The sequence below is a fragment of the Ursus maritimus genome, unplaced genomic scaffold, assembly GCF_017311325.1.
Source record: "Ursus maritimus isolate PB19 unplaced genomic scaffold, ASM1731132v1 scaffold_6, whole genome shotgun sequence".
Lineage (NCBI taxonomy): Eukaryota > Metazoa > Chordata > Mammalia > Carnivora > Ursidae > Ursus > Ursus maritimus.
The window spans coordinates 50,170,595-50,196,612 of NW_024426774.1; the positions used below are offsets into that span (position 1 = coordinate 50,170,595).

General features: G+C 44.5%; 1 protein-coding gene across 1 annotated transcript; it reads left to right on the plus strand.

The window, feature by feature from the left end:
- The first annotated feature begins 82 nt into the window (after window positions 1-82).
- On the plus strand, window positions 83-23,935 carry FIGLA (folliculogenesis specific bHLH transcription factor). Its single transcript, XM_040623706.1, has 4 exons — window positions 83-283; window positions 4,578-4,730; window positions 6,323-6,609; window positions 23,614-23,935. The coding sequence occupies exons 1-4, from the start codon at window positions 83-85 to the stop codon at window positions 23,933-23,935; spliced, it is 963 nt and encodes a 320-aa protein (XP_040479640.1).
- Window positions 23,936-26,018: the final 2,083 nt, after the last annotated feature.

Genomic DNA, 26,018 nt, shown 5'->3' on the forward strand with positions numbered 1-26,018 from the left:
CGCCCCCGTGCCTCGTGAGGCCCCAGGTGCGGGCGATGAAAGGCCGCGCGGGCCCCCCCACCCTGCCCCGCGGCTCTCCGCCATGGACGCAGCGCCCGCTCTCCTGGGCGTCCCGCCCGCTGAGGTGCTGGAGGACGTGCTGCGGGAGCAGTTCGGGCCGCTGCCCCAGCTGGCCGCCATCTGCCGGCTCAAGCGGCTGCCCTCGGGAGGCTACTCCTCGACAGAGGACCTCCAGTTGGTGCTGGAGCGGCGGCGCGTGGCCAACGCCAAGGAGCGCGAGAGGGTGAGCACCCTGCCCCGCGCGGGTCCCCCAGGCCACCCGGGCTCGGCCGCCCCACGACACGCTGCTCCCCACCAAACACCTGGCCAGTAGCCGGTGCACCCACTCACCGCGCACCCCGCGGGGCTCGGAGGCGACTCGAACCTCCTGAGGCCTGACTCGTGTCTCCAGCTTGGGAGAATGGTAGGGGCCTTGTTACCCTCCTCCTTCGTCCGGCTGCTCGTTCTTTGACCCTAGGATGGCCTCCTCACCTGCTAACCACCTGCAGCGGGGTCTGGGGCTGGGATTCAGGCACGCGAGGCCCGTGACAACGTCAAAAATGTCTCCCCTCGGCAGGTGCTTTCAAAAAGGTTAGCGCCCGGGAGTTGTGCCTCCATCTCCCAGCTGCTCGCGCTGGGTGAGCGCTTGGGGCGCAAAGGAATCCCACCGCCCCTTCCCCTCCTTCTGCATCTCTGCCTGGAAGCCAGTATGGGGTGAGGCGGCCCAGTGGAAGTTATTCTTCCCTCTTTTTTAGAGTAAGGGAACACGGTGCCCCGGTGTGCGCCGGACTCCCACTCCAGTCCGTGTCTCATTTCCCAGGCAGGCCGGGACGCGGTGAATCACAACGCCCAGTGGTCTTGTGGACCGTAGTCCGAGCGACATCTACTGGTGGCTTTTAGTGTTTCTAACTGAACCGGGGCCCCCAACGTGTCCAGGCTGGTCTCCCTTCTGCTCTGTAAACGTGGGGTTTGGCGGCAGCCCAGGCGGGCTTAGGGAGCGGGGAGGGGGGTGGTTGCAGAGGGCGCGCCTTCAAGCTGGGGACTTGAGGGGGAGGTTCTGCTGGGGACGTTCCTGCATGCCTGGGGCCCTTTGGAAGTGTAGCCCCGTGAATCAGCTTGGAGCTTTGGGAAAGGGCAGGAGGAGAAAGGACCAAGTGAGAGAAGACCAGGGGAAGTTGGAGAAACTGCAAGAGTGGAAAAGCATGGTTTCACCAGGCATTAGACCCCTTGTGAAAATAACCCTTCGATCTATGTGATGATGTGGCCTCGAACAAGATTCTGATTCAGTAGTTTCCATTTTATATGGGCCTTTCCATCAGGAAGCAATCGCTTTCTGCAAAGAATTTGTCCTGGTTTTATCCTCTATTTTAAAGCTAGTAACCTTCGTTCTTCTTTACAAGGATAAAATTAGTAAACCTGAAAAACAGAGGAATGGCTAGGGAACAGAAACTCCCATAACACAGATACAACTACCATGAACTTATATATATAAAATCTTTTTTTTCTAGTTATGTGTGTGCACAGATATATATTATAAAATTGTGAGATGGTACACAGTTTTCTATTTTTTTCAATTAACGTTATCAAAAGCATTTCCTCATTCTTTTTTTAAAAAAAAAATTCCGTTAATCAAGGTAGAGTTCAGTGATTCATCAGTCTTATGTAACACCCAGTGCTCATTACTTCCCCTGCCCTCCTCTTTATTCAACACCCAGTTACCCCATCCCCCCCCCTTGTCCCCCAGCAACCCTCAGTTTGTTTCCTATGATTAAGAGTCTCTTATGGTTTCCCTCCCTCTCTGGCCTCTCTAATTTCATCTTGTTTTATTTTTCCCTCCTTTCTCCTATGCTCTTCTGTTTTTTGTTTTGTTTTGTTTTTAAGATTTTAGTTATTTATTTGAGAGAGAGACAGAGACAGATAGCATGAGTGGAGAGAGGGGAAGAGGAAGAGGGAGAAGCAGACTCCTGGCCAGGCAGGGAACCTGACATGGGGCTCAATCCCAGGGCTCTGGGATCGTGACCTGAGCCGAAGGCAGACGCTTAACCCGCTGAGCCACCCAGGCGCCCCCTCTGTTTTGTTTCTTAAATTCCACATGAGTGAAATCATATAATAATTGTCTTACTCTGATTGGCTTATTTCACTTAACATAATACTCTTTAGCCCCACCCACATCGTTGCAAATGGCAAGATTTCATTTTTTTGATGGCTGAGTAATGTTCCATTGTGTGTGTGTGTGTGTGTGTGTGTATACACACACCATATCTTCTTCATTCATCTGTTGATGGACATCTGGGTTTTTTCCATAGTTTGGCTATTGTGGACATTGCTGTTATAAACATTGGGGTGCAGGTGCCCCTTCGGATCACGACATTTGTATCTTTGGGGTAAATACCTAGGGGTGCAATTGCTGGATCGTAGGATAGCTCTGTTTTCAGCTTTTTGAGGAACCTCCATACTGTTTTCCAGAGTGGCTGTACCAGCTTGCATTCCCACCAACAGTGTAAGAGGGTTACCCTTTCTCTGCATCCTTACCAACATCTGTCGTTTCCTGACTTGTTAATTTTAGCCATTCTGACCAGTGTGAGGTGATCTCATTGTGGTTTTGATTTGACATTTCCTCATTCTTAAGCATAGTTTCAAAGAATAGCTTTTTACTGCGTACTCTGTCATATAAATGGACCATAATTCGTCCAGTCTTTATGCTTTTTGCAGCTTTTTACTGGTTTTATGTGCATGTCTGATAATTGCTCTCAAATAAAATGCTAGAAATGGAATTACTGGGACATAGGATCTATATAGTCTCACAACTTTTTTTTAATGATTTTTTATTATATTATGTTAATCACCATACAGTACATCCCCGATTTCCGATGTAAGGCTCGATGATTCATTAGTTGCGTATAACACCCAGTGCACCATGCAATACGTGCCCTCCTTACTACCCATCACCAGTCTATCCCATTCCCCCACCCCCCTCCCCTCTGAGGCCCTCAGTTTGTTTCTCATAGTCCATAGTCTCTCATGTTTCATTACCCCTTCTGATTACCCCCCTTTCTTTATCCCTTTCTTCCCCTACTGATCATCCTAGTTCTTATGTTCCATAGATGAGAGAAATCATATGATAGTTGTCTTTCTCTGCTTGACTTATTTCACTTAGCATTATCTCCTCCAGTGCCCTCCATGTTGCAGCTATCTCACAACTTTTGATGCCAGTTGCCCAACTGCTTTCTAGAGAAGTTTACTAATTTTAATCCCTTCTTATGGGACAGAAGACTGTTCCTTTTGTTCATCTCCAATGCTGGGTATGATTAACAAAACAACAGTATTACCAGCTTAGCACATGAAAAATGTATCTAATTTCTATTTTGTTTTGTAGTTCTCTTATCAAAGTTCCACATTTTCATACTTTTATTGGTCTTTATATTCTGCTGTAATGAGATGACTATATCCATTGTTCACTTTGATCTGGAGTGGGAGAGGGCTCTCAATCAATATGAGTATATTGGCTTTATGGTGTAGTGGAAGCCAGTTTTTCCAAGCCAGTTCCCCTTAGGGGGATGGTCATCATTGTTCCTGGCCTTCGGAACTGAAGGATTAGACCCTGGAGAATTAATTATAAACATATAGATAAATAGCCTTATTCGGCCTTTCAAATCTTGCCAACATACAGACTCTCTGGACTCTAACACTTGACTCAATTTGGCTGGGAAAGAGGTTAAAGAGTTGATGGCACAGTGCTTGAGTAGACAAGTATTTGCACATTTTTTAAATAGCAGCACTTCTTTTTTTTAAATAATAATATTCTTTGATTATATTATGTTAGTCACCATACAGTACATCCCTAGTTTTTGATGTAAAATTCCATGATTCATTACTTGCCTATAACACCCAGTGCACCATGCAATATGTGCCCTCCTTAATACCCATCACCAGCCTATCCCATTCCCCCCTCCCCAAGCCCTCAGTTTGTTTCCCAGAGTCCATAGTCTCTCTTGGTATTTGCACATTTTATTCATTATCAGTACCACTTACTGAGGACTTTCTATGCAACAGGTCAGGAGGATGTGTTTTATGTGTAATTATGTTAATCACCACAAAAAAAGCTTACAAGGTGGGTATTTTCCACTTCGCAGATAAACAAACCATAGCTTGGTGATATGAAGTATCCTACACACTCTTGTAAGCTAGCACATGGTAGAGCTGGGTTTTAAATCCTGATGTTTTGATTTAGAGTTTTAGCCACTACCCCACTGCCTGAACATTACAGTGGGTATGCTATAAGAGGAAGAGGCGGGGGGTTCAGCAAGAACACAGACCGCCCTTCCCTTCCAGCCCACTCACCCACAGCGCTGAGTTTATGCCACTCCTTCCTCGATTGCTGGGAACTGTGCTGCTGGTGGAGCGGTGACTCTGGCATGTGCCTGCTTTGGTTCATCAGCCAGACGAGAGCTGTACAAACAAGCCCTCACAACCCTCTTCTGTGGTTTGGGGGGGGGATATCTATACAAATGTCGCTGTGTGTTTTTTTTGTTTTCCAGATAAAAAATCTCAACCGTGGTTTTGCCAAACTGAAGGCACTTGTGCCATTTCTTCCCCAAAGCAGGAAGCCTAGCAAAGTTGATATCCTGAAAGGTGCAACTGAATACATACAAGTTCTCAGTGATGTTTTGGAAGGAGCCAAAGACTCTGAGGTAAAGGCTTAAGAATTAAGAACAATACCCACCACTTACTGAGCCCTTTCCATGTGCCAGACAACTTATATGTTCCAGTTGACTGTAACAACCCTGTGAGTTAGTTGTGATCCATGTTTTATAGAGGAGGAAACCAAAATACAGGCAGAGGCCACATAGCTGAGAAATATCAGGACTGGGGTTTGAGTCCAGATCTGTGTGAGCTTTGGAGCCAAGTTCCTGATTATCTTGTACTTACCTCCTGTCACTGCCCAGGGCACCTAGCTCCTAACTGCCGAATCTTTAATAGAACCTTGATAGCTAGGATGTGAGAGGAGGCTTCCACAAACCCTCTCTGTAGTGGTGGTTTTCCATCAGACAGGACTCAGAAAGGAAGAGGCATTTGCCTTGGACAGGTCCTCCCTGACGGACAACTCTGGTGGGATGCTCAGCAGTGGTTATGATGTCAGTCTCATGGGGTTTGCAACCATTTGGTGGGATGAAATAATTGAACCTGCTTTGCAAACCGTGACGCACATAGTTGTCACCACTATTGTCAGGGTGCATAGCTCAGAAGTGTCCATTAGGCGGTAGAAGCTATGGGCTAGTTATATGGGCTGGTTGCATGGTCAGGCAAGCCTTGAAGACCTGTAGTGGATTAGTCATCAGAGGAGGTAAGATACAAAGAGAGGAAGGCCTTTAGAAATGAGCCCTAAGTGACACCATTGACATGAGGAAGGAGGAGCCATCAGAGAGAAGAAGGTAGCAGGGAGGTGGAGAAGCAAGATAGGACCTAAGGCCGGGCAGGGGAGAATCTTGGGAATCTGAGGGAAGGAAGTAGTGCAAGAAGCTACAGAGAGGCCCAGCATGTGAGATGTAGGATAGGAGTGGGCTGGAAGTCCACTTATAGGGGGTTGGGTGTATGTGAGTGTCTGAAGTCCAGGCAGAGCACAGATGGCAAACTTCAAGTCCATTAAACCTGGCAATCTGAGACCTTAAAGAAGGATCAAAAAGATGGAAGAAGAAAAATGGTTAGATCAGTGAAAGTCTTTTCTAAGTAGTGATGTGATTGTGTTTAAGAACAGAGGAGAAGGACAGGTACTAGAGAGTAGAGAAACACAATCATTCCAGAAGCTTAGGGCAGGAATGGCCAGGTATATAACGGTATTTTCAATTTTTTTCCTTGTCCACTACTTGGGTGACTCTTGAGGGGATACATTCTCCAATGGGTGGGAATGGATTGTCCTGTTAGCCAGTTGGATGCTTGGGTTGTGGCATGACCATAGTGTTTGCACATGAGCTGGTGGCTGCCTTAGTTTTTCCTTGAACGGGTAACAGAAGTGCTTTGTTTTGTGCTGCATTTATTATAAACTACAGGATCTGCTCCATGGGATAATCTTTTTAATGCAGTTGCCAATTGCACAACATTTTAAGGTTATAGAAAAACAAATATAGTCTATTGAGTAATGATTTTCTTTCCATCCATAATAACTTAAGATTGCCCTTATCACTTAAATGAAACTACATTGATTAAAATTTTGAAATATATTGACTTAAATCTTCAAAATATGACTGTCCTATTATACTGTTTGACAACTAAATATGGTTTCTAGAGACAAAATCCGGATCACCAGAACTATAGGAACAATCCTTCTGAACCACCTATATCCTTGGCTAGAGATCTATCCAGAAACATCACCCAGCATGCCAGCTGTACTGTGGGCTTGAAGAATGAGGAGGAAAGGCCCTGGGCAGATGGTGGCAGTGGTGAGTCAGCATACACTTGTCGCCAGAGCGTGATGTCTACGACTGGAGTTATCTCCCCAACCAGGAGTCTGGTAATGTGTTTCTTCTTAAATAGCCACATAGATGTCAAAAAACTCAAAATATTTTCCTTGAGGTGTGTGGAATTTTCCAAGCTAAAAGATGATTGAAATAAGATCATTTTGTGAAAGTTACCTAGGTGGGAAAGTGGAGATTGCTAGTTTGGAAAATCTATTATTGTGTTTCCATCTTAATTGGTAAGCAATTCAAGGAGAAGGCAACCCCTCTAGAGTTATCCAGTACAGACCTAAGTTTACTTATTTATGGCCCTAATTAATTCATCAAAAGTTTTTCTGACTCAGGTCTCCTGAAAAAGAAGTAGGTTGCCATACATAAAGATCCGTGGTGACACCACATCCCCATGCACATGTGTGCACAGGCATGCACACCTATTTTATAGTTGGCCTTGTGGGAAGGAGCATTTTCTTTATTTTAAATTTAAATTCAAGTAATTTACATATAGTTTATTATTAATTTCAGAGGTAGGGTGTAGTGATTCGTCAGTTGCATGCAACACCCAGTGCTCATTACATCCCGTGCCTTCCTTAATGCCCATCATCCAGTTACCCCATCCCCCAGCCCCTCCCCTCCTGCAACCCTCAGTTTCCTTTAGGAAGGCAGCATTTTCTAAGTAAAAACAAGAGTTTATTATAATAGCTCTTATTACTTTGCCAAGCTAGTGAAGCTGCTAGATAGAAGTCGCAGCCTGCTTCTCCAAGTCCACAAGGTAGACTTTTTGCCCTTGCTATGTCTCATTGACACTCTGACGAGACCCCTTGGTCCATCCTACAGCATGACTGCTATAGAAACAAAGGCTTGTAGGCACTGGAACCCAGCATACTGTAACAAGCAAGTTGCTTAGTGTGATGTAAGGGTTGGTGGGAGCTGTGGAGTCACAAATGATGGTAGGTGGTGGGAGGCAGTTTCAAATAGCAGTTGAGTGCAGGTTCTAGAGACCAAACACTGGGGTTCAAATGCTGGTTTTACCCCTTGCTAGTTGTGTAACCTTGGGTGAGCTACTAAATCTCTCTAATCTTCAGTCTTCCCATCTGTGGAATGGGAATGATAATTGTACCTACCTTGTACATCAAGTAATTGTGAGGCTCAAATGGAGTCATGTCAGTGAGGTGTCTAGTGAAGTGTTTGGGATGTCAGTGTTCACTTGGACATACATTATTAAATCTGACTCATCATGAGCAATCAGTATTGATTGGTGAGTGATCAATAATAAGCCACAGGAATCCTAGCTCTGCTTGTAGCAAGTGTTCTGAGTTCATTCACTTGGCCCTTAATAATGCTCTATTCTGGTTTGAGGTATTACAGGCTTCCTCCTGACTGGCTGGCCTTGGCTGCCATTTCTGACTTGATTACTGTTTTCTAAGGATTCTACTTTTGTACACGCTGTTTTAGATTTTCATATTCTGGCCACTTGACCTATAAACCAAACCTTCCCTTGCCAGTCAACCCTTAGGAGACAAAATTCCCATGGCTACCATATGAGCTGACAGGGAATGACTGAGAACAAAAGTAAGGACAAAGATGTGGCCTGAGCTGAACCTTGAACCTGCTCTCTGTTAATAATGGTAATGTTAGTTTTAATATGTTCTGTGTATTAAGACAAGACTCTTACTTGCATTTAATCCTCACTGAACCTTAGCGGGTTGGTATTACCATGTCTTTCTTGTGGTGAGCTGCCCAGCTGCACCTTCCTGACAGTCCTTTTGGGCCTGGACTGGGACTAGAAGCTGAATGGAAACAGAAAAGCCTTATGCTTGGCAACACCAGCAGCAAGGACGTACAGGATGTCCTTATCTTCCAAGGATTCTTGATCCTGGAAATAGGCCGTTTATAGTAAGTAGATTTAAAGTGGGGACCAACATTTTCTAGTAAGACACAGAAAAGTTCTAACCAGAACTTTCTTTTAAAAAAGGGAGTTAGACACATTTCCGTCTTTTAGCTAATGCAGTTAAATTGCTAGTTGAAAGACTGTGCTAGTTCTTAGAATGAACAAAGAATCATGTTTCTGAGATTTTTAGATCTGCATGTACCTTCTGCCAAGTGTGATTTTCCAGGCCTGAATATAAAGAGTGCCATTTTTGCAGAAATGTTCTAGGATTTCATCAGTTTTGTGAAGGGTTTCTCATTCTTTGACATCTAAATAATTTATTGTTAACATAAAAGCATTTATTCTGAAACAACTTATAGAAGGGTTGTGAGTAAAAATAACTTTTTTCCTGACCCATTTGAGAGTAAGTTGTCAGTTTGATGCCCCTTCACCCCTAATTAGTGTGCATTTCCTATAAATGGGGGACATTCTCTTGTAGACCACAGTGTAGCTGTCAAAATCAGGAAGTCAATGTTGTGGCATTACTGCCATGAAATCCTCAGGCTCCGTTCAGGTTTTCACCAACAGTCTGAATGTCCTTTTTAGCAGAAGGACCACCTGAGAATTATGAGTTGCATTTAATTGTCATCTCTCTTTAGCTTCTGGTTATCTGGAACACTTTGTAGGTCTTTCCATGACTTTTATGACCTTGACACTTTTGAAGATTATAGGCCAGTTGTTTTGTAGAATGTTTGATTTGTGTTTGTCTATTTCCTCCTGATTAGATTCAGACATGAATCTTTGGCGGGGATATCACGGAAGTGATGCTATTTTCTACTCATTGCATCCTTTTGGATGGGGTACATTTTGATTTGATCTATTAATATGTTCACTTCAATCATTTGCTTAATGCAGTGACTGCTGGGCCTCTCTAAAGTTAGCTTTTTCCCTTTGTAATCAGTGTTTTGTGTGGAGGTGCTTTGGAGCTATCTATGTATCCTATTCTTCACCAAACATTCTATATTTATGAAACTTTTTATTTTGGAGCACCCGGGTGGCTTAGTCAGTTAACTATCTGCGTTCGGCTCAGGTCATGATCTCAGGGTTCCAGGATCGAGTCCTGCATCGGGCTCCCTGCTCAGCGGGGAACCTGCTTCTCCCTCTCTCCCTCCTCCCCACTTGTGCTCTCTGTCTCTCTCAAATAAACAAATAAAAATCTTAAAAAAAAAAAGAAACTTTTTATTTGGAAATAATTATAGATTCACAGGAAGTTACAAAGATAGTACAGAGAAGTCCCATATACCCTTAACTTGGTTTCCCTTAATGGTTACATCTTCTGTAACTATAGCACAATATCACCATGAGAAAATCAATATTGGTGCTATGTGTCTGTAGTTTCCTGTCATTTTACCACATGTGTAGATTTGTGGAATCACCACTCCTGGCAAGATACAGCACTATTCCACCCCCATAAAGCTCTCTGGACTGCTACCCACCCACTGCCCCCACATCTCCACTCTCCCTACCCCCCTGGCAACCACTAATCTCTTCTCGATCTCTATATCATTTGGGGAATGTTCTATACTATATGGAATCATGCAGTATATATTCTGTTCTATTCTAATTTAATTTTATTATGTTTCGTTAGTCACCATACAATATTTCATTAGTTTTTGATGTAGTGTTCCATGATTCATTATTTGCATAGAACACCCAGTGCTCATTGCAATACGAGCCCTCCTTAATACCCATTACCAGGCTAGCCCATCCCCCTTCCCCCCTTCCCCTCTGAAACCCTCAGTTTGTTTCCCAGAGTCCAAAGTTTCTCATGGTTCTTCTATCCGACTTCCACCCCCTTCATTTTTCCCTTCCTTCTCCTAATGTCCTCCATGCTATTCTTTAGAGTTGAAGTCCTAACCCCCTCTGGCTTTTTACTTAGCACAGTGCCATTTAAAACATCCCAGTGGTTGTATTGAAAGTCTGTTCCCCCTTTTCATTGCTGAATATTAGCCCGTGGGGTGGATGTGTCACAGTTTAACCATTTACTTATTGTAGAACTTTTTTTAAGAGAAGGAGGGAGAGAGAGAACCCCAAGCAGGCTCCATGCCTAGCACAGAGCTGATGCAGGGCTCAACCACACGGCCCTGAGATCATGACCTGAGACGAAATCAAGAATTGGATGCTTAGCTGACTGAGCTACCCAAGTACCCCATTTTTAAATTGTAGAACATTTTGGTTGTTTCTATATTCATTTATAATTTTATATTATAGACACATAGTTTTCTATTTAATTCAGTAGATTATCATCATAATATCATAGTATTTCACGATTTATTTTGTTATGCAAATTGTCCTCATTGTGGCCAGGGAAGGCCCCTTCAAATGGACTGCCTTTCTGCTTGACCTGTCACTATCATTTTTTGATCACTTCCTTTCTGGCAGAAGATGTTCTGAGCTTGAACATCATATACTTTCCCACCCCGAGCCCTGGAATGAATCTTTCATCAAGGACACCCCATGTGTAACTTACTTCTCCTCTCTGTGACGGCTCCCCCATGGTGGCTCTTGACCCCTTTTGGGCTTTAGCACCTGTATTAGTTTGCTAGGGCTGCCATAACAAAACACGGATTAAGTGGTTTAAACAACAGAAATTTATTTCTCGAAGTTCTAGGGGTTGGAAATCTGAGATCAGGGCATTGGCAAATTTGGTTTCTTCTGAGGCCTGTCTCCTTGACTTGCAGATGGTCTTTCCTCTGTGTGTGCCCCAATTTTCTCTTCTAAGGACACCAGTCACATTGGATTTGTCTCCACCCTCCATTATATTTTATTTTTCTTAATTTAAAGTTTAGTTAACATATAGTGCAATATTGGTCTCTGGAGTAGAATTCAGTGAGTCATCACTTATGTACAACACCCAGCACTCATCGCAACAAGTGGCCTCTTTAATACCCATCACCCATTTAGCCCATCTCCCCTCAATTTCCCCACCCTTCATTTTAACTTAATCACCATTTTTAAAAAAGATTTTATTTACTTATTTGTCAGAGAGAGAGAGAGAGCCCAAGCAGGGGGAGTGGCAGGCAGAGGGAGATGCAGGCTCCCCACTGAGCAAGGAGCCCGATGAGGGACTCCATCCCAGGCCCCCGGGATCATGACCCAAGCCAAAGGCAGGCACTTAACCGATGAGCTACCCAGTGTCCCTTAATCACCCTTTTTAAGGCGCTATCTCCAAATACAGTTACATTCTGAGGTATGGGGGTTAGGACTTCAACATATGAATTATGAGGGGACATAATTCAGCCCATAACAGCACCCATGACAAGCTGCCCTGCTGTAAGAACCCTCTCCCTGGCTCTGACATTCTACTCAGGCCATCCCTCACCCCACACATGGACATCTCCTCACCCTGCTTGGACTCTGGCTCACCATGTGAGGTCACCTACATGCATGCATGCCTACCAGATTTGGCATGGGCATCTTCTCCCCATGCTACCCTGCCCCTCTGCCTGGACACCCTTCTTACCTGGCTTGGGTCTGACTCTCCATGCCAGGTTGCCCTTCCAAAGCCTCTCTCTTGCTGATTGGACTTTACCACTTTGCAATGGGCCACCCCACTGTGTGGCCCCTTCCCTTATCTGCTTGGTCTCTGACATCCTCTGACATGACCATCTCCATGTGTGGATGCCATTCTCACCCTGCTCAGCCTCCAGTACTGCACTCAGGGCCACCATGGATCCCCCTACCTCACTGTGAGCTGACAGCATTAGGACTGAATTGTTCAGGATGGGAGGGGGAAGTGATTTTTTCTCTTTGAAGTGCCTACTGTGTGACTATCTTTCTGGTTCGTTTTCTCCTTATTAATAGATTTAACTCCAAGATCCTTATTGGCATGTGGCTTGAGCAATTATTCAAAGTCACTTTTAATAACTTTATAAAAGCTTACATTTTACAATCAAGAACCAGGATGCAGTGGGAGGGGCCAGGGAAACAAAGCTCAGCCTGGCCTTTGTTTGCCAAACAATTCTCATAAGGGTACAGTGCAGTTTACCTGAACAGGTGATTATATAGGGTTTCAGGGTCCTGGCCAGACACCCTAACTGGAAACCTGGGTATAGCTGATGTGACTCGTTGGACTGAAATGCTATGTACAGAGGGGCTTAGGATCTGGGAGGCAGGCCCCCTCCAGCTTCAGTGTGCAGGCATTGCACCCTTCTTCCTGCCCTAGGAGAGGATTGGAGGAGTGGAATCCTGGTGCTGGCAGAGATGGGCATTTTTGGGGATTTGAGGATGGGGTCAGAACAAGCTGTGCAAGATCAACAACATTCCTGAGAGGCAAAAATCCCAAATGAAGTACATAAGAATCTGCTGATGGCAGGCATGGAGATTAACTTCTCGGGCCAGAGCAGGTTCACTTGGGGACTGAATCAGCAAGTGTGTGTGCAAATGGGGAGGGCCACAAGCTGTGTGAAGCCACGGCATCTGGCCTTGGTAGGAATAGGGATCAATGTCAAGGTCCTGGCAAGTCGCGTTTAGAATTGGACTTTCAAGGTGTAGGATTTTGCTGTTTTGGGTGCCAAGATGTTCACTGACCCACTATTGTTTATTACTTTTATTTGACACCTGTGTTTATGGCTTGGGCATTTCATATCCTGCAAGGCTCTGAATTTTGTTCAGAGTTGGCTGTGATCTATAGAGGCATGTCCCTGCACAAAGACCATCCTCAATGTTGTAGAGTGAGATGCCAATTGTGCTGGGGTCAGAAGGGCTCTGGAAAGGAGTATGTGGATGAACATAAGTGCCTGTTATGGGGCTTCAATGTGCTGCTGTCACACAGTTCTAAATTTTAGCCTGTTCTGGGAGTATGCCTTGGAAGGATTTCTGAGAGAAGGAAGCCTCTCTGGGTGGTAGATTTCCACTACCCCATCGGCAGGTTGTGGTAATCTGTGTATGAAATTAATCACTGGGGATATTTCTTCTACTAGCATTTTAAGCTCTGAAATGAGATGGTCTAGCCAGCTGGGATGAATTCATTAACACCCTGGGAAGGCCTTGAAGCATCTATCTCCTGTCTTCCATCTTATAGTTCCCCCAGATGCTGGCTCCACGTGATAGCAAAAACTCTACCACAGTGTGGTGGTCTAGGCTTCTCCTTGGGAACCACGTCTGTCTGTCCCAGTGTTCACTGGTAGCCTATGGGGCATATTCTGATGGGTTTAGCCAGCAGAGTATTTTGAAAACTTGAACTTCTTTTTGATAGGGTGGGTGGTCTCTGATTTCTCAGCCCCACCACCCCTTGTTGGCATTACCAGTCTAGGCATTAGAGTTTGAAGCCCTGGACCAAGAATACTGCGACTCCGAGTGAAGGCTAATCTAGTGGTTGTGTTGGCTCAGGATGTTACAGTGTCTTCTAAACTTTGGAGGTTTAGGGATTGGTGCTGTGATTACAAGGATGCTGGTTATTTTCCCTGGGACTTTGGAAAGGTGAGATCTGGAGCATACAAGACAGGATCCATCTAACCTTGGGGTGATGCCCACATCCAATGGAGGGTGCCCCAGGGTGCAGCCACTCAGGAAGAGATCCAAGCAGCACCCAAGGAAGACTCTTGAGGCCCTGTTGTGATCAGGATGAGAAGAGAATGTTAGAGGGAAGATGAATTTCTTCATGAAAATAAGAGAGGGGGATTTCCTTTGTTGTAACTCTCAATCTTCTGTCCCCACAGAAAAATTAAATCAGTCACAAAAGTGGGTTTAGTGTATGTGTGTGAAGTTTGGTGTATTTGACGAGATCTCTACCTGGTATGTGCTCCTAACTCTGCCAGTGAGCTGAACATAATTCAAGAAAGCTAATAAGTTATATTTCTCTGACCTATGATGGGCCTGGTGGTTAAATTAATTGAAGTAAGTCTTCATCTATTCTAGTGGACTTCTGGAGGGAATATTTATATGAGTTTTATAAAAGGCCTATCTCGTTGGTTCCACAAAGATACAGAGGAAAATTACAAGAATTGAGTAGAAGGTCTCTCAAAGGTAGATTCAGGACTTCTCTGATGTACTACTGACCTCCCTTGAGACAGACTGCTCTTTGGGTTAGCAGAAAGCCATCAAGTACTAGGACCGCAGTAGCTAGCCCCTGAGGGAAGTCAGTGTGCCCTCCCACCCTCCACCTTCTCCGCTTGTTCTAATCTCTGTATTATACAGAATGGATTAGCAATAAAATGGATTCCAAAGACAGAGTATTAAAGGTAGAACTTCCAGTGGGAGGGTAGGGGCTATAAATACAACTTGATTATTTTGGAGAATTCTTCTGGTCCTCTTTGGATCACTCCTTTCCTTTTTGGAAGACTTTTGTCCCCAAGAATGTGTCCTTCTAGTGTGGAAGATGGGCCTGGGGCACCTGCCTCATTGGGGTGCTCTGAGGTGAGAAGAACCTAGGAGTAGAGTTTTCCTGCATCATACAAGTTGGATCAGGCACCCAAGGGAAGAGACAGACCATATGGGCCTTGGTGGCCAAAGCCCTGCTCATAATAAAGGAGCTCATTTGCTGGAATATGATCTGTGCAGCTCTCCCTGTAGATGTGAGATGGTAAGGCTATAGTCACAATACTGGTTCTGATCTCTGGGTCCTGACTGGACTTTCACACGCCAAAGCAGGACTGACAATTATGAGCACAATTTAGATGGGAAGAAATGTAACTTCCTATGTTGAATTCTACTTTTGAGAACCCAGTAAGACCCTATGACTCAGATGGTGGGAAGACTGGCTTACCCCATTAAGGGTAAATACTTCTTTGAGTAAATACCGTATCTGTTTAATGTTCAGAATCCCTATAGGTCTTTTTGCTTCTTATGCCAGCTCCCGTAGAAGATCCTCTTGTCCTCGTTTAGGTACAGTAAAAAGCGTATGGACTATGGAGGCTACAATGGAAATGCTCATGTGTATTTCCCCAGCTTGTTCTTGGGCCCCCAGGCTTGTTGAGCTGACATCTGTTGTGGATGTCCATGGCCCCACTGTGGCTTCTCTTCACTAGGCCAGGCTTACTGGGCCTTCTCCTTTTAGAACCCAGGCATCTTCTGGTCTCCCTGACTTTCCCACTGCCAGATGGGCTATGCAGCTGCCCTCAGGCACATACTTGATGATGTCCCTCAGCCATGTGGTCACTAAACTCCTGTGAGAGGCTACATCCCATGAAGTGGGTATAAATCCTTGCTTTCCTCAGATTCTTCTTTATCTTTATTGGGTTCTGTTCCCTTATGTAACTCTTCCCCATCCCTGGGTCAAGGCCCAGGATGGCGTGGTGTAAGACTCTTCGCCAGGGATCAACCAGCTTCTACAAACTAGTTCTATCCCTTCTGAATAACTACTTCCTGCTGTTTCAACTTTCATCTCCATTTTTGGTTGTAGGAAATCTTTCCCACATCATATCTTGCCTTCTCTCTGCTTTGTGCTCACCTGAGCTGCCATCTGAGTTCTGGCCCACCAGAACCCTCATGTTTATTCTCTCTTTCAACGAAGTCAGCTTCTTTCAAATGAGAGCCTTGCTTTTCAGACTAGTGTGCTGGGAACTGAAATCTGAAGCTAAGTAAGTGAGGGCTTCTGGTTGGTATCTATCTACCTCTTTCCCTGCCTCCCACCCCCAAGCATTGGCTCAGTGGGGGGAGGGAAAGGTACATTGGATAATATGTGAAACCATGCAGCTATACAACCAACAACAGTAGTATGCCCACCCTATCAGAGGGGCTGAGTAGCAAGCTGAGTCTCGTTTCTCAGACCACCTTCTTCCTGGACCTTCAACTATTCAGATGAGGCCAGTAGGTTGTTTTTTTTTTTTTAATGAACTATGAGAATAAAGCAACATTGATAATCTTCAAGTTTTCATATCTGATACTTAAATATTACATTCCTGGAATTTTCTGGCTAATACTGAAAACCAAACTAAGACAATGATCTATAATACACTAGACTCTAGGCTATAGGATCAAATTATCCTTTAACTCTTTGGGTAAACCCAGCAATACCTGAATTTGTCTCTTAGGTTTAACACACTCTGGATATGTGAAAAAAAAATTTAAATTTAAATGAAACTTTTAAAGCTAAACTGGAACTCAAAATGTTAGCTTAATCACATACATAGTGGAAAGACTAGATCAAGATCAGAAAAGTTATTGATACTTATTTTGTGCTGGGCACTATTCCTGGTGGTGTATATATATTAACTTATTTAATTTTCATGACCACTGTGTGCTGTATAATTATATCCATTTTACACATCAGGAAACAAAACAGAAGTTAAGGAACTTGCCCAATATCCACTGGGTCAGTGAATGATGGAATCAGGGCATATGGGTAATAGTGTTAAACTCTTTACTGCCTTTCATTCTAACAAAACTCACCCTTGAAATATAAATGAGAATGGACTAGGAAAGAGGTAAATGTGTTTTTATAAGCTGAATTAAAGCATGTGACTATAGTACTTTATTATCCACAGTGATCGATTGGAGTGACTTCGTTTTTCATAATGAGTGTTTTTTTCTTCAAGTTGAGATTTCAGAATATTAAACCCAAAATAATCTTACCATCTTAGTAAAACCACTGATGGAAATATACTAAAATGCTTCCAAAATTTTTTTCTTATACAACTAAATTAAGAAATTATCACAGGTATATACCACTGTGTGTTCTGTTTCTTCTTATTCTACAAGTTTTAATGGTCCATTAAATGGAATGGTTTTCTAATTTTTGGACATTTAAGTTGTGTTCAGTTTTTTGCTCTCATAAACATGGCAAGTAGCATGATGTGTTTACCTCTTCCTTCTTTCTTTTTTTAGGATAGATTCCTAGAAGTGGAAGTTCTGATTCACAGGTCGGTACAATCTATGACTTGATGCATGGGGCCACTTTATAATACCGCCAACTCTGAGTGCTGATTTCACTATATCCTTGCTAAGAGTGGGATCTATTAAAATGATAGGATTTTAATAGGTAAAAAATGGTTTAAATCAGCTTTGGTTACTAATGAAACATTTTTTACATAGTTCTTTTGGGAACTGTCTGTTTTTATCGTTTAGCCATTTATAAGGGACTTTCTTCTCTGTTACAGGCTCCCCCAAATATGAAAAGTGAAAAGGCCAGCCCAGGGCTACCTTCTAGAGACAAATAAATACAGTCTTGAAAGTTCTGAAGTCTCTTTAAAAATCGTGATAATTCAAAGTTTACCAGTTACCCTTTAAATGGCCTTACTCAACTCTTTTTCCTTAATCTCATGCTTTGAAGTAGATTTCAGGGTCTTCAGGCTTCACACTTATCCCTCAACCCCTATGCAGCTTCCATTCCATCCTTTCAAGGACATAAATCGAATATTTTTCATTCTGTCTGTTTTCATCACTTGAGGAATAAGTGCCTATTACCCTTCCTGGGGCAATTAACCTTTAATAGGAATGTAAACTTAAGCTAGAAGAGTATGGAGTGGTAGGCATTAGCCACTGGCAGTGACTATTTTCAAGGCTGTCTAAATACCCAGCTAAGGCCATAAGGCACCTTGAGCATGGAGACAATCTTCATCTTTATAACAATTGCTCACAAAGACATAGCACTTAATATATGCTGTATCTGTTCCCATGCTTTCCATATGTTACCTTGTTCTTGTAACAGTCCTATGAGATAGACCTGATGATCCTTTTTGTACAGGTGGAGAAACCAAGGCACAGAATGTGTATGTCTTCTTGGGCTGGCATAATATAAATCCTGTATTGGGTGGCTTAAACAACAGTTTAACAGTTCAGGAGGCAGAGAAGTCCAAGATCAAGGTCAGAAGAGTTTTGGTTTCTGGTGAGGCTGCTCTTCCTGGTTTTCAGACTTCTCTCTGTGGCCTCACATGGTAGGGTGGGGATGGGTGGAGAGAATTAGCAGTGTGTGCGCGAGTGAGCAAACTCTTGTCTCCCTTCCTCTTAGAAGGACACCAATACTATTGGATTAAGGGCCCCAACCTTTTGACCTCATTTAACCCTAACAAACACCCAAAAGCCCTATCTCCAAGTATAGTCATACTGGGGGGTTAGGCTTCAACATACAACTCTCGTAAGGCGGGAGGGGAACACAATTCAGTCCATGGCTTTTGGCCCCTGACTCCAAAAGTTCATGCCCTTAACACATGCAAAATACATTCATTTCATCTCAATAGCCCCAAAAGTCTTAACTTGTTCCAGCATGTGTTCTAAAGTCTGAAGTTCAAAGTGTCATCTAAATATCCTCTAAATCATGTATGTGTGAGAGCTGAGGTATGATTCATCCTGAGGTGAAATTCTCTTCCAGCCATCAGCCTGTGAAACCAGACAAGTTATGTGCTTCCAAACTACAATGGTGAGGAGGCATAAGACAGACATTCCCATTCCAAAGGGAAGAAATCAGAAAGAAGAAAGGAGTGATGGGTTCCAGGCAATTCCCAAACCTAGCAAAGCAAATTCCATTATATCTTAAGCCTATAAAAATCCTCTTTGGCTCAGTGTCCTACCTTCCAGGCCCACTGTGGTGGAAGCATCACCCCATAGAGTTCCGCAGTGGCCCTGCCCTCTGAAGCCAGGAGGAAACCAACTTGACCCCTGGGCCTGTGGTTGGAATGGCAGTGTCTTTGGGGTCATTCTTCCCTTTCCTGGAAGAGCAGTACACGTTTGCAACTGAGTAGCTTTGTGGTCTCATCCTTCCTTCATTCTGTCCTGCTTTTTTTGTCCCCTTTAATTCAAACCAGCACAGTCTTTGCTGGAAAAACCCAACACTATTCCTAGCCTCTGCTAAGATGGCTGGTTAGGTCCATGAGTTACATTCCATGACCTCTTTATCAAATGGTTATTCAGCCACACCCTTAGTGCTCTCTTCAGAACAAGCGTTTTCACTTTTTACAATATAGATGAGAATTTTCCCAGTCTTCAAGCTCTGGTTCCTTTGTGTTTAATGTTTCTTCCTTTAATTCATCTCTCCTCTTGTATTTTACTATAAGCAGTAAGAAGGACCCTATTTGCACTTTCACTATTTTGCTTAGAAATCTCCTCTGTTAAATATCTAATTTTATCATTTGTACGTTCTACCTTCTACAAAACACCAGGACACAATTTAGCCAACTTCTGTGCCACTTTATAATAAGGATTGCCTTTCTTCTGGAGTCTGGGGCCTCTCCACCAGCTGTGGGTGCTGCTTTACCACCCACCCTGTGTGGCTCTTCCCTCTGTGGCCAGGGTTATGGCTGCTGGTTGTCTCATTCTGATCAGTAATAAGACTGTAAGTACTTACACTTAGTATCCTATTTTGTCTGCGCAGCAACCCTGAGTGGTAGGAGACTTAGTTTTCTAGGGTTGCCATAACAAAGTGGCTTGAACAACAGAAGTTTACATGAGATCAAGAAATCAGGGTGTCAGTAGAGTTGGTTTTCCTTTCCTAGGTTATTGGTGGTTGGCTTCTCCCCATGTCTTCACATGGTCTTCCCTCTGCAATCTCTGTATCCGTATTTCCTCTTATAAAGATACCTGTCTTATTGGATTAGGATCTATCCATATCACCAAATTTTTTAATCTTCTAATTATCTCATTACTTTATCTCAATTATCTATTTGAAGACCCCATCTCCAAATACAGTCACATTCTGAGATTCTGGAGGTTAGGACTTTGATATAGCAATTGGCGACAGGGGGCCGGTAGGGGGAGCACAATTCAGCCCATAGCAGAGGGCAAGGGCTGTTACCCTTACTTTACAGCTAGGAAGTGAGACCCAGGGTCAGGTCTTCCTTGGTCCACACAGTCACTAGGACTGAGACTGGAGCCCCAGACCCTGGACTCCCAGTTCATTTTTCTTTCCACAGCAGTCCTCAGCCACAGGGTTGGCTATACTTTTGCTTGTCAGAGAGGGGCATATTCAGGAAACCTAGACTTAGAATTTATCATTGGTCTTGATTTGAAAGCTTTCCCTAAAAGTAGGCCATGATTTGTAGTTTATTTGGGAGACAAGCCCAGGAACCACCAGTAGGGGAGTGGGGAAGTAATATAGGGAAGAAAAGGAGGACTATGAAAGATGCATGACTGAGCAGGTTACTGCTGTGGGCCACTGGGGCTCAGTCCTGCTGAGGCACTCTGGGAGACTATGTACAACATGCTTCAGAGGTGTCCTTCCAATACTTAGGAATGAGGGACCAGGCTATTCATCAACTCCCGATGGTCATTGTTTGAGAGCAGGTCCTCTGGGGTGTCAGTCCCTCCAGCACCTCTGACATGCCCTGGGGAAGGCCATTGATAAGTATGCCTGTGCCTGGAGGGTGCTAAGGCACTGCATTAGTTATCTATTGCTGTGTAACAAATTACCACAACCATAGCAACTTAACACATTCATTACTTCACCATTTCAGTGGATCAGGAGTCACACCTGGGCATGGCTTAGCTGGGTCCTCTGCTTTAAGCTCACTTTCAAGGCAGAAATCAAGGTGTTGGTCTGGGTTAGGGTCTCAGCTGAAGGCTTGACTGGTGAAGGATCTGTTTCCAAGTTCATCTCCTCTAGGACTTTTGAACTGATGACCTCAGTTTCTAGCTGGATGTTGGCCAGGTGTCACCTTCAGTTCCTTGCTATGTAGGTCTTCCTAGCATTGCTATTTAATTAATCAAAGCATACAAACTAAGAAGGTAATCAAGAAAGTCAGCAAGATGAAGAACCTTATGCAAGGCAATCACAGAACTGACATCCCATCCCCTTTGCTGTATTCTGTCAGTGAGGAGCAAGTCACAGGTCCTGCCAGCACCTAAGGGGAGGGGATTACACAAGGACATGAATACCAGGAGGTGGAGGCACCACAGGTGTCTCTTACACTGCCATCTTCTTACTTTATAAGTTATTGCTGACCAGAAACCCTTTTCTGTCAAGAGACCACGGGATTAGAAATACCTTTATTGCAAATCAGTTAGGAAATCTAATTTTAGATTACCTGGTCATTGGGGGCTAGTTAAATGTGATTTTCTGGGCCTGATGTGGAGTCTTCTATGCTTTCCTATACCTAGTTAAGGGCTAGGCATCTTGGGTTTTCTGTGGTGGGGACTCTGAATTCTTGTGATCTTCCCAGGATAGCCTGTGGAACCAACTGCAGTTCTTGTTGCTTTTGTAGGATTTCAAAGTGAATTTGGAATTGAGTGAGAACTTCAGGAACTTCAACTAAAATTCCACATAGGCTATTAATATGGAAATTTATATATTGAAATCTTGCTTCCTATCTGATATTTGAACAATTGCTAAAGCCACAGGATGACGGTAATCTTTCCAGCACTTGACACATTCAGATGGCACATAAGAGAAGCTGGAGGATATTTTTTTTTAGGAGTTTTTTTTTTTTTTATGTTAGTCACCATACAGTACATCCCTAGTTTCTGATGTAAAGTTCCATGATTCATTACTTGCGTATAACACCCAGTGCACCATGCAATTTTTTTTAGGACTTTGACGACCAGAAGAACAGAATCACTTTTTTGGGAAAAGAATGTATCAGCTATCAGCCTAATCAACTTTATCACTGTCTTGTACTAGTTCTTCATTTCCAAGTTAATTTTTTTTGTCTCCTCCCAGAAGCCATGTGCAGGGTAGTGGTAGGGCTTATAAGCTCTGGAGCCATATTGTGTGAGTTTGAATACCATCGCAGCCACCCACTAGCTGTATGACCTTGAGCAAGTTACCTAACCTCTCTGTGTGTCAATCTCTTCAACTGTAAAATGGGGTAATAATAGTACTGTCCTATGGAGTTCTTGTGAGGATTAAATGAATAAAAATGCATGTAAAGCCCTCAGAGCAGTGGCAGGAGCCAACAAGAGTTTGCAATTACTAGTTTGAGAAAGCTAATAATACATCAGGAAGAGAAATTTTTGAGTGATGGAGATGACTAAGGGGATTTATGAAGCCTGCTATTTCTGGACTAAACAAAAATTCTCTATTCCCTTTTTGGGTTCTATTTCAGAAAAGGGCCCACCATAACTATGATCTCAGGGCTTTGGAGAAGATGTACCTGACTCCCTAGATGTCATCACTTAGCACCAATAATGCAGAGCCGCCTGAAGTGTCTCAGTAAACACATGACTTCCTGGTTCTGGCCAGTCAGACCTTGGGTCCCAGTGGCTCAGCTGCTTATAATTCTAGCAGGTTTTGACAGGAGAGTGGGGAAAGGGCTTATGGAATCAGCCATTCTGGAAGGGAAATGGGAGTGAATGAGAAGCTCTGGGTAGGAAAGGAGGGGGTCGAGACAGGGGGATAGAAGGGTTGGAAGAGCTAGAGCAGAAAGACACCACTTACTCTGGTGTCTGAGATGGAATATTTGTCCGTTCTAGGGTGGTTGTGGTGGGCATTTTCTCTTTTTCCACATCCGTTGTAGCTCACATAGAGTGGCATTTCTTAAATGTCAGTGTGCAACCGAATTACTAGGGATACTTGTTAAAAAATAAAAAAAAATTCCTAGGCTCACCTGCGGAGATTCTGATCCTGCAGGAGCACTGTGGTGGAGTTAGGAGATTTTTACGGGAGTGTCTAAATGCGGTGGTGGCCCAGAACCTAAAAGGAGCAGATGGGCCATGATCTGGTTGGGGGAAGTGACCAGGGGCTTTTCTGGAAGCCATACTTGCCCTGCAATCAACATTTAAAAAAAAAAACACTTGGAGTGGATACGGATTTGGGGAAGCTGGTGAAGCTTATGGGGTTCTAAACTCCCAAGCTACCACTTGACATTCCTACTCTGAGGGCATATTGAGAAACACTGCCAGAAAGTAGAAGTGGAAGATGCCTTAAGTACACTGTCATTTTACAGACTAAGACAGTAATGCCCAGAAAGGTTAAGTGACTTCATCAAAGTCACACAGCTATTTAATGGCAGGTCTGAAACTGTCATCAAGTATTCTGGTTCTCTACCCAGTTCCCTATTCACTAAACTTGTTCCCTCTGGGATGAGGAGAGGGGTGAGAGGAGGAAGTAATGAGAACTGGAGGGAGCTGGGCTCACAGTCCCAGACCGCAGCACAACAACAAAAATTTTGTTGTAGTCGAAGATGGAGTCAGAATTAGGATAGGGGTAATTTTGGCTCAGAATTCAAATGGTCAACAATTGCTATTAAAATCCCTAATAGTTAATTTTCTAAAGGCAGATGTTCTTCCCAGACAATAAATATTCCAGCTGTAGGACTTTTTTTCTTTTTTTAATCCCAGGGAGGATATATCATTTAAGGAAGCTCACGTTTCAGATTTTCTTCCTAGTAACAAAATCCTCATGTTAGCTCTTGGCTCTTACGGGCAGTTGGTAGTGGCGGAGTGGACGTGGGCCGAGGCCCAGCAGCGGGACTGCGGCAGCGCGGGCGGCGGGCACTGCGGGCGGGGGCACTGCAGCACCGCGGCCCTGGGGCAGCCGGGCAGCGGCCCGCTAGAGGGGGCGCTGTGGGCGCCGCCAAGCGTCCTTTTGTCAGCGCGCACGGCCAAGAGAGCTCTCATTTCCTCCCAGCCTCGTGCGGGAAATGGATTTAATTCTGACGGCAGGGCTGTAAGGGACGAGCGGGAACGAAAGCCTTTTGTCAAGGAGTAGCAGCCTCTGTTGTCTGTAATTACCACTGACGCGGAGAAGCTGCGTTGCTGGTGGAATTCCAGGCAGCTCTGACAAGTGTGGGGCTGCAGGATGGGAAGAAAACATTGCTCTGCAGATTAGCTGGGTGCATTTATTAAGCAGACACCCAAAAGAAAAGACAACAAAGCAAAACAACAACCCACAGTGGAAGACCAGGGATGGATAAGGTGCTGTGCAGGAGGTAAGCCCGTCTTGGGAATGGGCGCCGTGGCTTGCCTTGGTTTTGTTTCTTTTAATGGAATTTGAGACCCGTACAGCATCCCTCCACTGTGAGCAAGCTGGTTGGTCCGGATTGGCGAGCGTCTGCTAGTGTGTGTGTCTGTGATGCAGCCCTTCCCCACGGCTGTGTGTTTTGTGCTTAAGGGTTTCTGTTGATGATGTAACATTGGAGGTTCTTCGGAAAGCGGGGCTGAGTAGCGCTGGCCTCTGCGTGGGGATGGTCGGACGCACTCGCTCCGAGCGCCACGCCTGACAGGTGGGGCTTTCTTCTCGGTCAGGGCTGGCGGGTGGCAACCGTTGCCTCACCGGGGCCGCCCCTCCCTTCCCTTCCTGCTCGGCCACCGCCCTCCGGGGGAGCGGTGCGGGGTGCTTGGCGGGCTGGGCGCGTCCCCCGGGCATCGTCAAGGCTCAAGGCGGGGCGCTCTGCCGCAGCTGCGGGGCAGCAGGTGCGGCATCGGCAGCCGCCTGCATTTGGAGCAGGGGAGCTGGCACGTGAGCGGGCCCCAGTGGATTTGGATTTTTGTGCCACCACCACTTTGGAGGGGAAAAAAGGCCACTGTCCCCAAGAGGTCTTGCCAGCCTGTTCCTCTCTTAGCTTTCATCTTCCCTCTCCTTTTTCTGCCTCCTCTCCCCTCCTGCCCCCCGAGTTGGAGGCCACCCTTGGTCCAAGAGGCCGGGTGGGGTGGGGGGGCGGACAGCGTCTGCCAGTTTTGAAATCATGACTACTGAGCTGCCAGGTGTTAGATTGGGGGGAGTGGGGGCGGGGCAGACTGCTTTAGGATGCCGATCAGGCGCTCTGTCTAGCCTATTGTCTTGCTTTTTCTCCCCCTTCCTTTTCTTCTGTAATCTCCACCCCTTGCCAAAGAGAGGGAGAAAGAAAGACCGAGAGAAAGCCTCAGGAGGGAGAGAGAGAGACAGAGACAGAGACACCAGAAGAGGGGAAAAGCCCCGGCCCACACCCTATCAAATTCTTTTAAAAATTGTCATTTATCTGTGACACATGATTATTACCCATCTGTTTCTTTACACCCACTCTTCTCTCTTGCAGTTTGTTGTCTAAGGTTCAACTGACTCAAATGAGCCTTATTAATAATAGAAATCAAATCTCAGTTTGTTAAATGGACATTTTGTGCTTTCTGACTAAGCCCAAAGGAGGGGTTGATCTGACATCCTGGCGGGAGCAAGTGATTGGAGAGGGTAGACCCACCTCCTTTCACATCTAGTGTGTGGGTCTAGTTAAGGTACATGAGATGCATGTTTAACTTGTACAATAGGGGTGGCCTCATTAAAGGGATTTAAACATTGGGTTTCATTTTAAAAGAGAATTAGTCAATATTTGAAAGTGCTTTAAATGAATAAGAGCAGATAACTGAAGTTTCAGACTTGCAAGTCACTCTGGCCACTAGCGTATGAATAGTATATGTTAGAGATTTTACAGAGGGATTTAGACCACTTATTATTTTTGCTTTATAGTGTTCTACCTTCATTCTGTAAAGTGATCATACTTTTGTCAATGCGTATAAACCAGGATCTTGCCCAGCCTTGCCTCTTCCCCAATCCCTGTCCACTTTTCATCTCCCCACCCCCAATAGCAAACCTTTTATTATTACTGTAATTTCAATATATCTTGGAGAACCACTAAAGATAAATTGTTCTTTGATCCCAAATCCATACATTTTTGTGGGAAGCCATACATTCTTTCTTGTCCAATTGCCTATCCTTATTAGAAATCTGCTTGTTACATACAAAATGTATAACACTGCCTGAAATGATGCACCACATGGGGTTTCTGGGCTTGGGTTGAATTGGCTTTAAATGTTAGGAT

Excerpts from the sequence above, each read along its gene's own strand:
- FIGLA (XM_040623706.1), top strand. The coding sequence starts at position 83 with ATGGACGCAGCGCCCGCTCTCCTGGGCGTCCCGCCCGCTGAGGTGCTG. Across the intron at positions 284-4,577 it reads ACGCCAAGGAGCGCGAGAGG|ATAAAAAATCTCAACCGTGG; the intron begins GTGAGCACCCTG and ends TTTGTTTTCCAG. Across the intron at positions 4,731-6,322 it reads AAGGAGCCAAAGACTCTGAG|AGACAAAATCCGGATCACCA; the intron begins GTAAAGGCTTAA and ends TATGGTTTCTAG.